At 38.4% G+C, this 14,950-nt stretch overlaps 1 protein-coding gene across 1 annotated transcript in view; it reads left to right on the forward strand.

Moving 5' to 3' along the window:
- Positions 1-14,950, forward strand: part of ITGA1 (integrin, alpha 1) — a 72,640-nt gene that overhangs the window by 41,927 nt on the left and 15,763 nt on the right. Inside the window, exons 8-15 of the mRNA XM_010563535.1 lie at positions 774-924; positions 2,523-2,688; positions 6,701-6,774; positions 8,638-8,782; positions 9,974-10,116; positions 11,439-11,582; positions 13,377-13,631; positions 14,043-14,173. Coding sequence (XP_010561837.1) covers positions 774-924; positions 2,523-2,688; positions 6,701-6,774; positions 8,638-8,782; positions 9,974-10,116; positions 11,439-11,582; positions 13,377-13,631; positions 14,043-14,173 — 1,209 coding nt within the window. The remainder of the gene's footprint in view (positions 1-773; positions 925-2,522; positions 2,689-6,700; positions 6,775-8,637; positions 8,783-9,973; positions 10,117-11,438; positions 11,583-13,376; positions 13,632-14,042; positions 14,174-14,950) is intronic.

A 14,950-nucleotide genomic window follows, 5' to 3' on the forward strand; every position in this document is an offset into this window, starting at 1 on the left:
GCAAAAGCTTCCTCTGTTCTTGCAATCTTCCTACCCACCCACTTTTGGCCATCATCAGCAGTAGATCTTAGCTTTCACTTGTGTGGCCAGTCTTAGAGTTCTGTGGTATTTTTCTAAGAAGAGGAATCCCTGCTTCGTTCCTTCTCCTCCAGAGCCCTGATCAAGCCTCCCCTTTTCTGGTCCCCTCCAGAGTCTGGATGAGCAGCTGCCCAAAACCTCAGTGTCCGTTTGCCCATCTGCGCCTGTAGAATTCAACTGGTCACCCCCACCTGCCTCCAGTCACCTGCAACCTACTTCTGCCACATCCCCAACACCGAGTCTTACTGTAGATGTGCAGAGGTGTGCTGGTAGCTGAGTAAATACTTTGACCACTTGAAGTGCTGCAGTGGGGTGGAAACATGTGGGGGTTTTATACATGGGTTTCATGATGGAGGGTTGTTACTTGGGTCTTTTTTAAGGTGCCAAAAGCTGTTTTAATGTGCCACAAGTTTATCTGGAGAGGGTAGGAATTTTTCACTATCCAGCATTGTATTTTCTGCTGTTTCTCTCAAATGAGTGAATAATGAATGAATGCTTGTTAAACTCTTTGGCTGTGAACTGGCATGTGAACATGCCAGTTGTTGTTATTTGTATTTGCACATGGTTAATATTAATCTCCTTTTCCTGCTTCTTAGGTAATATAAAGTCTTTGAGTTTATGGTTGCCTATGCAAATACAATGCATGTGCTAAATGCTGACATTGCCTTTCTCCAAACGTTTTATGCTCCCTTTAGGAAAGAGGCTTTTACTGAGGCTCATGGTGCGCGAAGAGGAGTACAGAAAGTAATGGTTATTGTGACTGATGGGGAATCACATGACAACTACAGATTAAAAGAAGTGATTGATAATTGTGAAGATGAAAACATTCAGAGATTTGCTATTGCTGTAAGTGAAATTTAATGGGAAAATTCAGAATCTTAAAAGCATGTTTCATCTTCCAAATGTAATTTCTGTTTAAAAAGTTCATGTCACAGAAACTTTATGGAAATATAATCATTTCAGAGAGGAAAAAAAGAAAGAAGCTGAAAAAAAACATTAAAAATTTGCTTTCTGATTTTATAGCACATAAGAAAAAGCAATCTATCTGTCTTCCTAGTGATGACAGGTATGTGTGTGTGTGAAGAAAAAGGAGAAATACGTGTGAGGGGCAGTATAAAATCAAATGCTTTTTGTTAAGGGCAATATTGAACAGAGTGGATTAGTTCAAATCTTCTGAGCAATTTTGAGAGACACATTACCTACGTTAAAAAAAAAAAAAAAAGGCAAATGCAAACCATCAACAAAAACCAGGTTTATTATGGCTGTTCCGTGTGCTGACATTCTAAAGTCATTTTCACGCTAAGCAAACTTTGTAGCTGAATGAGAGCATGAACATGATGGAGGTTAACCCATATTGAGAAATATGGAAACATTAATGATAGATTTAGTGTGAACTCTCCACTGTATTTGTGTACTCTATACTCAAATCATCTGTTTTCTATCATTAATTATGAAGGTACCTTGGATTGTTGCTTCTCTGTTCCTATCTTTCTTTGTTTTGGTACAATGAGGTGGTATGGAACCATACTTCAAGAAAGATGTTAGCTTTAATTTAAAGAAATACATAAAACAGAAGTTGAATCCAGCAGCACACAAATTTTCAGTGGTTTCCCTCATAAAGCTAGAGATTATTAAAGAAAAATTTGTCCTTGAAGCTGCAATATTTTTTAGCAATAAAATCCCTGTCTAGAACCAAAATTGAATTGCACCAGTGTCCAGGAATGCTGGAACATGGGAGTTTGTTATTTATTTCCATCTCAAAGCAAGTTATGTGTATAGAGTGCTTTTTTTTTCTGTGAAAAATACTTGTCAGTCTGCAAATTGGAGAAGCGTGTCATTTTGTTCTGAGACATGCTGAGTTTTTACAGCAGTGGTGTTAAAACTGCAAACCAAATCTAAAGTCATCTACTGTGATGGAGCTGTTAATACCTAATGCAAATATTATTCTTATATGTATTTATAGGGCAAATCTGCACACTAAAAAGAATTCTTTTATGCCTAATCAACTTATCATTAATTGCTTATATGCCATGTTATGAGGAGAACTGGTGGTATTTATGCAGAAGCCAGTGCAATTGTGTATTCTGGTTTGGGGGCTGTTGTGTTGGTTTTTTCCTAAATTAAGGCCTACTTCAACAAATCATAGAATCATAGATAGATCATTAGAATTTTGTGAAGAAGGGAAAAAAAGGACACATAGCAGACATTACACCACACAGTTGCTTTCTTTGCTTTTGTTGATATGTTCAGAAAAACTTGAGCCCTCATATAGGTCTGCTCTCATTGGAAAAGAATGGTTTCAAATCAATTTGAGGGAGGTTTTAACAGAACAAATTAAGGTTAGATATGATTTCCCAATATCCTCTGACAACCTGCCTCAATGCTGTCTTTTAAAACAGGTTATAAAATGTATCCTTGACTTCTTTTTCATTAATTCTCTTTAGATTCTTGGCAGCTACAGCAGAGGAAATTTAAGTACTGAGAAATTTGTAGAGGAAATAAAATCAATTGCCAGTAAGCCTACTGAAAAGCATTTCTTCAATGTCTCAGATGAATTAGCTCTTGTAACTATTGTTGAAGCACTTGGAGAGAGAATATTTGCCCTGGAAGGTATGACATTTAAAGTTTACTTCATGCCCGCAGTATGACTGAAGCAAATAGAAGACCACCTGCTTTTATCTTCCTTTGCAATGTATTGTGCTGCATAAAACATATTATGTAGGTATTTTTTTCATGCTGATCATAAAAATATTTTACAATAGAGATCAAAAACATAGATAATAATGTGAAATGTATTCAGGTGGGTTAGAGCCTATGGAGACAATAGCCTAAAAGGGTAAATAACCATTACTGTTTTAGCTGGGGTAAACATGAAGTTGCTTTCCCTTAGGTAAAAATATCCTGATTACCCCCTGATAATATATTTGTCTGCCTATATACCTTTAGGTTCTCTTTTGGGTTCGTTATTAGTTACAGCATATTACTTTGCTATGCAAGTTAACATCGACTTGGTGTATAGAGTTGACAAGATACATTTTTCCTTTGGAAATATTCACGATACTCAGATTTTAGCACAGAAAAGTCATTCTCTCATAATGTCTGCTTACATTCCCCATCCAAATTAGGCAATGCTGTCCAAATCTCTGTTTCAAGCACACTACTGGTAACAGAAGACTCAGTTTATTAGTTATAAATTACACTGGCCAACTCTGAAGGGATTTGTGTCATACAAAGAAAACATCCATCTATTTTTTTCAACATCTCAACTTACCAAATAGCTGGAATAGTGTAGTCTACAGCTGAAACAAAAGACAATGTTGACTTGAATGTCAAGAAATAGTATAAATATGAGAGAGTATTTTAAAGTTTTTTAAATTGGAGCTGGTTTTCTCAGACTTATTTAGGTTATGTTTTTTAGTGTACCATTTACCTTGATCAAATATTACTATTTTCAGCAGATTATTACTAAATATTTTTTTCCAGTTTATCTGTTCTCATCTTTTTACTTTCTGGAAGATTTTGTTTCCTCACTTTTGAAACAGATTAGTTTGAGGAGAATTTAATCTCTCTAAAGCCTAAAGTTTAGCCTACTTAAACTCACTTAGTACTTCAAAGTTCATTGAATAGGGGGCTCTTTTGTTAAGTCGCTGTTTACTAAGAAGAATACACTTTTACTAGAAAAACAGTTGTTCAAACAAAAATTGAAAACTTAGTCTTCAGTTTGTGCTTTGTACTTCTAGAAAAGTGAGAAAAATTGTCTTTCATTAACAGAATAAAATGTTAGTTACACCTATTAAATATAATGGATATAGAATAAAATGTTAATCAATTGCTAGTCATGACAACAGACGAAGGATATAAGACCTAACGTCATTGAGTTTCTGGACATCTGTGTACTCAAATTCAAGGTTTCATGCCATAGCTCAACCCTTTGAACAACCAGATGCCACTGGAAGAGACGGTCTCATTTTGTCACGCTCCACCTTGTCCCTTTTAGCAGTGAGTAGCCATTAGGTAGTGCCTGTCTGTCACATGAAAGCCCAGCCTCCAAATATTAAATTGTATAAATGTTATCTGTTCATATGGTGGTCAGCTCTTGAGATGACTAATCCTCCGCATCATGTCCTTCAGTATTTTGGTACTTTAAGCATATTGTACTTCTAAGTATCAACAAGTTGTGCAGTACTCATTGAATTCAGATTTAATTTTCTGCAAAAGGTGCAGTAATAAATATCTACTTCTTGGACATTATTACTTTTTATTTAACATAAACCAATTATAACCTGTTAGGATATTTGTGCCTTGATATATTTGCCTTATTTTCAATTTGTATTTTATACAGACTTGGCTGTATTACAAAAAACATGTATTTTAAATGAAAAATGTGGAAAATTCTTTTCATCCACAGCATAAGAGACAAGCTAGATAATTTCACCACACTCAGAAGGCCTCTTGATTTCCAGTAGGAAGTCAGAGATGTGCTAAGATTTCTATGTAAGACACCTGTGATATGAGACATGAAATGTCACCTCCTCCACCTGTGAAGTCCCAGAAATCACATAATCTGTCTGCAAGGGAATCAGCATAGAAAATTAAAATGGAATCTTAGCTTTTTGTCAAAAGTTGGGGTGCTCCAATGGGTTGAGCTAGAAGATGCTGACTAAATCAGTTTCTCTTGATTCTTCAGGGATGGTTTCCTGTCCCCTCCCAAAGCATTTCAGAAGTTATTCTAGATTTGCAACTCTGTCCATGGATGCATTTTTGTGGCAGCAGTGAAAAGCAGATTAATTGTGTCCCACCCAGCTTTCTGGTGACAGTCCAGCTTATTGGATATGTGCAATGTGGATTCACTCCATAGATTGTAGCTGAATTAACTTCTGTGCATAACATGGAGGTCACAGGAACATTGATTCTTGGAATTCTGTATCTGAATCTGTTTAAATTCTCAACCTAAATAGCCTCTTACTAGTATAGTAGTACATTTGATCTTTTTCCTTGGATTTGTTGTTTTCTTTTTGGTTTTGGCCTTTGAAAATGCAAAGGAAAATTGAGAGAGAGTTGAAAAATCAAATCCAACAAAAACCCATACTTGACACCCAGTGGATTTTTACACATAATCTTTTTCATATTCCTCTGTGTCTCAGGGCATGGACTTCTGGTTTTAACAGCAATTTTATGTTTTATCCAACTCGTAGGCAGGCACAAATGTTTTTTCACAAAATATCCTTTGTAGGATGCCTGGCAGCTTCAAACTCAATGGAAAGTTAGACTGAGGGCTGTTATCTAAGCAGCATTCAGAGCTGCACACACCAATAGTACTGGCATTGTCCTCTGCCTCAGACTGTGAAAGTCCCGTCTTTCTCAGCTCATTAAAGAACATCCTTTACTGCATGAAAATACTGTTTATCAGCAAATGTGCAACTTAAGAGTTTTATGCTTAAAAAGGACTTTTTCAGACTTAGCAAAGCAGCTACATCTTATGAAATATGGTAGCCTGTGTTTGTGTGCCAAACATTTTGTGTTTGAGATCATGTCTCCTTCTTATGACTGGCTGTAAATCCCCCAAATTAGCAAAGACTTCATGTCCCAGGGAGCAACCTCTGTGGTTTAGTTGCTGAGCATCAGAAGTTCAGTATTATTTAATAGTCTAGCTGCCTGAAATTCATGCAGCCGTGGCTTGCTATGCCTCAGTTTCATTCACACAAGTTGGAGGTTCACCTCAGCACTCAGCTGGTAGCAAATCGTGAACTCTTCCTGGAGAAGCATCAGAGCAGATTTCATAGTTTCCCTCTGCTGCCCGTTACCTTATCTCTCTCTCAAGGAGGAAGCGATATGTAGAATATAGTTACCTTACTTGGCCACTTAAGGTGGCAAATAGTCCTTGAGTATTGCTTTTAAGTAGAAGAAGAGACAGGCCTTTCTCTTTTCTGATGATATTTCAAGGGTACCTGGGAGCAAAGCAGTCCATTAGAGTTTAGTAACTAGCGTATGACTACCTGACAAGATATGGAAACTAGTACTAAATCACCTGAACCTTTTTTATTCAAATTCACTTAAGAGAATCAGGAAGATTTTCATGTAACTCTCTGGGCAGTTTATAGTTCCCAAGCCCTTCCCTGAGGCTTATGAATATTGGACAGCTGAGATTTTCCTATGTTGTTTTTCACAAAGGTTCATACAAACATCAAGTGTTTTTCATGTAAAGTTCCTCCAGCTTCTACAAATTTTTAGTTGCTTGAATACAAGGCTGGGGTTACATGGCTGGTGTTTAATTGTTCACTTAGCTCAAGTGGAAAATGGCTTAACCATATTAATCAAACATTCCAAACATATTTACCATCAGCCTGAGGTCAAATCTGGTCAGCTTTAGCCCAGAAATATTTGTTGGACAAGTTCTGAGACATGATCCTAAAATGGAAACTCTTGTACTTAATGGTAACATTTAACACAGATCATAATTTCTGTGTTTATTACAAAAATCTACGGCCAACTATTTTCACTGAATATTGTAGTTAATTATGCTATCCTTTACTATCGTATGAGCATTTTCATTACACTATTTAGATACTTTTTCAGTTTGAAACTAATTTATTTTTGGAACTTAATTCTTTCTGTTTAATAGCAACAACAGACCAGCAGGCCGCCTCATTTGAAATGGAAATGTCTCAGGCTGGTTTCAGTGCTCATTATTCTCAGGTAAACAAAATGTTTGAAAATAGAAGTTCTTTTTCAAAGTAGATTTTTGTTGTTGATGGCATGAATTTGGAATAAGTGTTTCAGAATTCTTTGTATGGTCCTGTTTGCTGTTGAAAGTCTTGGAGTTTCCTGTAATTCAGTTATATTTTTTGTAAAATATATGTAAAGAATGATTATAAACAATGAAAGCTTAAGATTGTAAGTACCTTCTTCACATGAACTCTAAATTTAATGCTCCCATAGCACTTTCTATCAGGATAATAATCTATAACACATTAAGAAAGAGAAAGACTTTTTACCAGGGTCTATAGTGACAGGACAAGGGGCAATGGTTTTAAACTGAAAAAGGGTAGGTTTAGATTGGATATAAGGAAGGAATTTTTTATGGTGAGAGTGGTGAGACACTGGAAGAGGTTGCCCAGAGAGGTTGAGGATGCCCCATCCCTGGAAGTGTTTCAAGTCAGGTTGGATGGGACTTTGAGCAACCTGGTCTAGTGGAAGGGGTCCCTGCCCCTCCCCATGGCAGTGGGGTTGGACTAGATGATCTTTAAAGGTTGATGATGATCTAAAGGTTTTCCAACCCAAACCATTCTATGATTCTATGAACTATAAAACTGTTGTCTCTAAATATTAATGTATAAACTGATATTGTGCTGTATTGGTGAAATTGAGACAGAAGATATATAAAAAGGATATTTTTGTCATGGGTATGATCTGTGTTGTTAGTAGCACAACATATTCTTAGTTCTGTTAACACACTGAATACCTCAGTTCTCAGGGGGTAAATTTATATTAAATTGGGATCCCTGTGTATTTGTATTAGCAGAAAATCACTCCCTGAGTATTGTATCTATTCTTGAAAAATCAAAATGTATCCATTGTGATGAGCTGCTCAGTGTATGCAAATGAAATTAAAATTTAACATGAGATCAAAAGAACTGGGAAGAGTTAAGGTTTAAAGATACAAAAAAGTAGTGACAGTGGAAACAAGCACAATAGGAGAGTAACTGAACAAACACCAAGCAACCCAAGAAGAACTGACATACATAGGAATACCTTCAGCATGGCTTTGTATACAGCTCAGTATATCACTAGTAAACAAGAGAATAAAAGACCTTCAGTATGATTTAACATAAATACTTTATTGCAGAAGTACTCTCTGTTCTTTTTCACTCTCTGCAGTACATTACACGTGATGCTTCAGATGCTGTATCATACCTTAGAAACAAGTATTATCCTGCTAGGGAGCGTGATGATTATTTATAAGATTACCTATTTGGTAGAGCATATTCTTGAAGTTCACAAACAACTGACCTGCTATTATCAGAATCTCATTTCAGAAGTGGGTCTTGGTGCATTGGCAGACTCAGGGTCTGTGGTGTCTGTCTTATCTAGAAGGCTGCATTCATGCCTTTAGGCAAGAAAGGTCAGCAAACCATTTCTCATTGACAAAAGGTTCTTGCACAATATACAAGACTCAGATTCAACCGTGAAAGGTTCAAGTTTCTGAAACTTTGTCCAGGAAATGCATTTAAGTGTTGTATTTTCTGATTAGCTTTGCAAAATCTCTTTTGTCTTTCTGTTTGGCCTGGAATGGTGGGCTGAAGTTGTAGGAGCTGTGTTTTACTCTGCTGCTTTTCCTCTTTTTTTTTTTTTTAATGCCCCCACCCCCTTTTTTTTTAAGTCGGGTGCATTTTTAACAAAAAGTGGCAGACGTAATATGATTGTAGGGGCCACACTATAGTAGGAAAAGCAGGGCTGAATACCAAGTATATAGAAAGCATTACCCAAATATGTCATGATCAATGAACATCTAAAGATGATTCACACAGAAAACAGGCTTTTTGTTTTTCTCTGCATAAGGATTGGATCATGCTTGGAGCAGTTGGAGCATTTGACTGGAATGGCACGGTGCTCATGGTGAAGGACAGTGGTTTTTCAATGCCAACTAATGACACTTTTCGTGACAGGCTTTCAGAAAAAAACGAACCCCTGGCAGCCTATCTAGGTAAGAAAAACAGCCTATCTTATAACACTTTTTGACAAATGCTACAAGACCTCTCTCAAATCTCATTCACAAAGAGTATCTTACAGAATATTATCTTATGTTCTAGGAGCCTGGGAAAATTTATAATGTATGGACATGTCTACTGTATGATTTTCTTGTTTAAAAAACCAAAAAAATAGTTACCACTTATACAATCAATAAACTAGTCGAAACACTAACAGAGCTAAGTATCTCTAGACTTTCCCCAATAGACATGTCTAATCTGTTCAGAGAAGATTTCACAGATTCCTCTAGTATTTTTAACAAGTTTTTCTATGCCTTGATAGTTAAAAAGTTTTATCCGATATTCAGCCTAAATCTTTGCTTAAAATTAAGCTGATTTCTGTCATTCAATGGACAAGAACAACAGTTTATCACTATCTTTTTTATAATAATGTTTTGCATATTGACAGGCTATTGTTTTTCTCTCAGCCTTTACTACCAAAAAGCATCAGTGGCCTTGCTCTCTCCTCTGGGTTTTGCTTTCTACACCTCATGGTTCAGTTTGCTCTGTTATCTCATTTAAGCCATATTTTCACTGATGAAGAGTCAACACTAGAATAATTTCTTTTTTTTACCCTAAATACACTGTCTTCTTTGCATAATGCCATTATCTATTTTTTATATATCTCAAATTTAGTAAAGTCATTTTAAATTTAGATTCTATCCTCCATAATACTTGCAACCCTGCCACAGGTCTGATTCATCTCCAAATTTTTTAAGTCTTCCTTCACCCAAGTTGTTAAATTGTTGTTAATATTAAACAGAGCTAAGTTCAAAATGCTCCCAGAATCACATTTGGAAGACTCCATCAGTTTGACAGTGAACCAGTAACAACTGTTCTTTGAAAGTAGCTTTTCAACCAACTATTCACGAGTTATTTCATCAGTACCATCATATTCTTACACCATGCAAGAATGGCACAGTGAACATGACTCACCAGCCTGTGAACAGGTTTAACACAGTGGTGTTCATGGCTCTGAGGCAGTAGGCAAATACACATCCAGCCCTTTTAACTAAATCTGCTATTATTCTCTAGCATAAGTAGGGCTAAACATCTAGTTGTAGAATAAGTCTTAAAAAGGCTTTGAATTGCAGCAACTATTTTTGATGCATTGTGTACTGCATCTTGACTTCTTTTCTGCTTCCTAGGATACACTGTGAATTCAGCATTGACACCTGGAGGTGTACTGTACATAGCAGGACAGCCACGATACAATCACACTGGCCAAGTTATCATTTATAAAATGGAAGGAAAAGAGGTACAAGTACTTCAGAGATTAAATGGAGAACAAGTAAGTATGCATTCGTGATTAACATATGAGAGGAATATGGCATGAGAAATAGAAATAATGATTTCAAATGAGAACTCTGCATCAGAAGAGCAAATGAAACCGGGAACTGTAAGCAAGATCAGGTTAGGAACTGTAAGCAAGGAAAGGTTAGGTAGATGCTCTGTTATAGTATGGAAAGTGGACTCTACAGTAGTCAGAGACCCTTGGAAATTTTCTCTTTGAGGGTTAACCTTCACCAGTGTCAAAGTGGTTGTAGCCATCTCTGGTACTTGAAATTTTCACTGTCTGCTGAGTGGAAGGGGTTTGTCACTGAGAGGAAACAGGTGTGACAAGGAGGGTTCTGTGCAAGAGCATCAGCTGGGATAGCATGAAATATTAAATAGCTGCTTTTTATATGGAGTAGCAGCTCACTGAGAGCTGTTCCTGCAGGAAAAACCCAACATGTAATCACATAATTAAAGATAGTAGTGTAATATTATGGACATATGAGGGTTGAAAGACCTGCCTACTCAGGTCTCCCCAGGCTGCAGTACAAGCTTCTTTCAGGAGAATTCAGGTTACCTAATTTTTCACTTATAGCTGATGTCTGCAACTCAGCTAATCAATACTTTAGAGTAAATGAAGGAAAGTAGGCATTTTTAAGGTTTGAGGGATCTTGTCTACTTGAAGCATCTTCTGGGAGATGAGGTGCATCTTGCACTAGAAGAGACTGCTTCTCACGTTGAGTGTAAAGGAAATGCAGGGTGCCTACCTTAGCTGTGAAGTGAATGTAAGCAGATAAATCCAACACCTTGTACCCAGCCCATGAATGTATCTAATTCTTTGTGTAGAACTTGTTCCTCTGCATTTAGCAGCAACTTGGGAATTTTGGAGACTGCCTGCACTGTGTTGTCTTGGAGCTTTTGTCCACCATCCTACCTTTTTCCCCTGGCAAGCCTAAAACCATTGATTTTGCTCCTTCTATGTATTATTGTTGGGACTGAAGAAAAAACTAGCTTCCCCAAGACACTTCTATTCAAATGCTCTCTTAAGAGGTCCTACTTCCCTTAGCAGGTAGAAGGCACCATTTGTACCTTTCAAACTCAGGAGAGCTGAAAGTCGAATGGACCATTCTTAAATAAAAAAATCTGACAACCAACCCTAAAACAGCAAGCTTCAAAGGCAAACAGACCAAAAAAATCTTCTAGGTACCAAAGAAAATTTCTGCCTAATGGTTAACATTTGGCATTGTTGTAAGCAACCATGAAACAGGTATCTGCATAGGAAATGTTGCATGATGTTGCTGACTCTGTCTCTGATTTATACCTTATGTTTTCCTGCAGATTGGTTCGTACTTTGGGGGTGTTATTACCACAATCGACATCAATAGGGACTCATTTACAGACCTCCTTCTTGTTGGAGCTCCTATGTATATGGGAACTGAAAAAGAGGAGCAAGGGAAAGTATATGTTTATAGTCTGAACAAGGTAAGGATGATGCTTATTGACCAGGAACAGAACATGCTCCTTACTGTATTCATATCCTGATTTTAAAGAAATATGATAATTTGAGTGGGGGGAAGATGGCCTGTTGAAAACAGAGAAACATGATTTTGACAACTGAGAGCATAATACAGGTTATTTTTGAACTTTCTTCTCAAACTCTTGTTTTGTCAGATTTTTTTCTAATGGAGTTGTGGTGTGTTGACCCTGGCTGGACTCCAGGTGCCCAGCAAAGCCACTTTATCACTCCTTCCCTCAGCTGGACAGGGAAGAGAAAACACAACAAAAGGCTTGTGGGTCAAGATAAGGACAGGGAGAGATCACTCATCAATTACCATCACAGGCAAAACAGGCTTGACTTAATTTAATTTATTACCAATCCAATCAGAGTAGGGTAATGAGAAATAAAACCAAATCTTAAAACACCTTCCCTCCACCCCTCCCTTCTTCCCAGGCTCAATTTCACTCCTAAATTCTCTACCTCCTCCCCCCAGCAGTACAGGGGGACACAGAATGGGGGCTGGGGTCGGTTCATCACACATTGTCTCTGCCGCTCCTTCCTCCTCAGGGGGAGGACTCTTCACACGCTTCCCCTGCTCCAGCGTGGGGTCCCTCCCACGGGAGACAGTCCTTCACAAACTGCTCCAGCGTGGGTCCCTTCCACAGGCTGCAGTCCTTCAGGCACAGACTGCTCCAGCGTGGGTCCCCTGTGGGGTCACAAGTCCTGCCAGAAAATCTGCTTCAGCATGGGCTCCTCTCTCCATGGGTCCACAGGTCCTGCCAGGAGCCTGCTCCAGCATGGGCTTCCCACGGGGTCACAGCCTCCTTCGGGCATCCACCTGCTCTGGCATGGGGTCCCCCACGGGCTGCAGGTGGATATCTGCTCCACCGTGGACCTCCCTGGGCTGCAGGGGGACAGCCTGCCTCACCAGGGTCTTCCCCACGGGCTGCAGGGGAATCTCTGCTCCGGCACCTGGAGCACCTCCTCCCCCTCCTTCTTCACTGACCTGGGGGTCTGCAGGGTTGTTTCTCTCACATGTGCTCACTCCTCTTTCCGACTGCAGGTTTTGTGCCACAGCAACTTTTTTTCCCTTCTTAAATCTGTTCTCCCAGAGGCGCTACCACCGTTGTTGATGGGTTCGGCCTTGGCCATCTTAGAGCCAGCTGGCATTGGCTCTGTCAGACATAGGGGAAGCTTCCAGCAGCTTCTCACAGAAGCTGCCCCTGGAGCACCCCCCTGCCACCAAAACCTTGCCATGCAAGCACAATACAGGAGTATATTCTATAGATAAGCCCTGTATCCTGTCAGCTACAATATGGCATAGATGCAAATTTATAGGATTAATTTTCTTTCACATCTTCTTTTTGCTTTCATGGATTAGGGAACAGTAGGGCTCATCCATCCTAAAAGTGTGTGCTCCAGTATCCTTGTGACTTGCTTACCAACTTAGAGTTAAACCCCGTACATCCAACAGCTTTTAAACATCCAAATATTGTTATGATACTGTACTTTCCTGTGAACCTCTAACTTCAAGAAATATGCAGAAGCATCTAGATGTAGAAAGAGAGGGAGCAAGAATGTCTTTCCCACCCACTGCTCAGAAAGAACATTTATTATAGTTACAGAATCACAGTTTCTACAGTGCAGTCAATGACTAGGAATAGGATGTAATTGTTTAATTTAATTAATCAGTTTGTCTTCTGGACAGGAGCTCTTAAAAGCCTGCATTGCTAAAATGATGATGGAAATCCACAAACTCTAAATCTGTTCTTTCACAGACGAAGTTTGAATATCAGATGAGTCTCGAACCTTTAAAGCAAACATGCTGTTCACCATTAAAACAGGACACCTGCAAAGTCCTTAAGAATGAGCCTTGCGGTGCACGCTTTGGGACTGCGATTGCTGCAGTGAGGGATCTCAACCTTGATGGATATAATGACATTGTAATAGGTTCTCCCCTAGAGGATGATCATCGGGGAGCTGTTTATATTTATCATGGCCGTGGCAACACAATCAGTAAAAAATATTCACAGGTATGAAGTAAAACTTTACAGATTGGCAGCTGCTGTAAGTGTATGTAGTACAAATCCTGTTTTCCCGTGTCTTCCCAGCGTAGTATCAAACTGTGACTTGACCTGTTATGACAGCTTCTTTTTTAAACTCATACTGATTTAACCAAATTTGACTCTAATATTGTTAGAAACTATATTTGCATCTTTTTATTAGAAACCTTCTGACATGTTCTGTACAGTCAGAAAAGTAGATATTTTGCAATTCTGAAAATCTGTAGTGTGTTGATCACCATGGTAATCATTTTAGGAATATTGTAATGAAAATTTAATACATTTAAAGAGTCTTAAAAGCCATCTAACTGCCAACAAATACAGCTTGAATGTTGTTATCTTTCAATATGCACTGCATAAACCTCTTAATGCTTTTCACAGCGTATTGCATCAGGTGGAGATGGGGAAAAAGTGAAATTTTTTGGCCAGTCTGTGCATGGAGAAATGGATTTAAACGATGACGGGCTGATCGATGTCACCATTGGAGGCCTTGGTGGGGCTGCCCTCTTCTGGTACGGATACTCACAGCAGCTATCTGGCCAGAAAATAACCATTTGTCTCGGGATACCGGTGTGACGTGCATGTACTACTGTTTGGACGGTTGTGAGGATAGTGTTTTCATCTCATGCTTTGACACTGGCTGTGAATCTTCATATTTTCATGTCTTTCTGGAGGAACGAATATAAGACTTAATGGATAAGAGTAATGAATACAGGAATGTTTTACAAACCTTGTTAGCCTAGTATGAAGACCTTGTCCTTCTAGACCATATTCAAAATAGAAACTGATTCCTCCTGTGGTAGTGGGTAAAATAGAAAAAACCCTTAAGTCTTCTCTTTTTCACACTATATTGCATATTATCTTAATAGCAATATCAAGGACAGGTTCAAATACAAAGGGGTCACTAAGAAAACTCATCTGACTTCCTAATAAGAAATGTCTAGCTTGACTCCCTGCAGAAAATATTGGAAAAATTTAACTAAACTTTCTGATTAACAGTGAATTCATTTTCTTTACAAAAGAGCATGAGTCAGATGACATAATGAACAATATACTTTTTAAGGGAGAACAGAAAAATACCAGTAAGAGAAATAAGGTAACATGTAATCCCTCATTTCCAAAGCACACAAATGATTTCTCTCTGGTAAGCCAATTGCTAAGCCAGCTCGTTGCTTTCCCTGTCCTGCTGTTCCACCTAACTCACCTGCTAGGTGATCAAGTTTGTCAGGTCTTGCTACCATCCTCAAGCTGCCAGCTTCTCCTCACCTTCAACTGGTAGTTTGTCTTTC

The sequence above is a fragment of the Haliaeetus leucocephalus genome, unplaced genomic scaffold (genome assembly GCF_000737465.1).
Source record: "Haliaeetus leucocephalus isolate CR32 unplaced genomic scaffold, Haliaeetus_leucocephalus-4.0 Scaffold169, whole genome shotgun sequence".
NCBI classification, from domain to species: Eukaryota; Metazoa; Chordata; class Aves; order Accipitriformes; family Accipitridae; genus Haliaeetus; species Haliaeetus leucocephalus.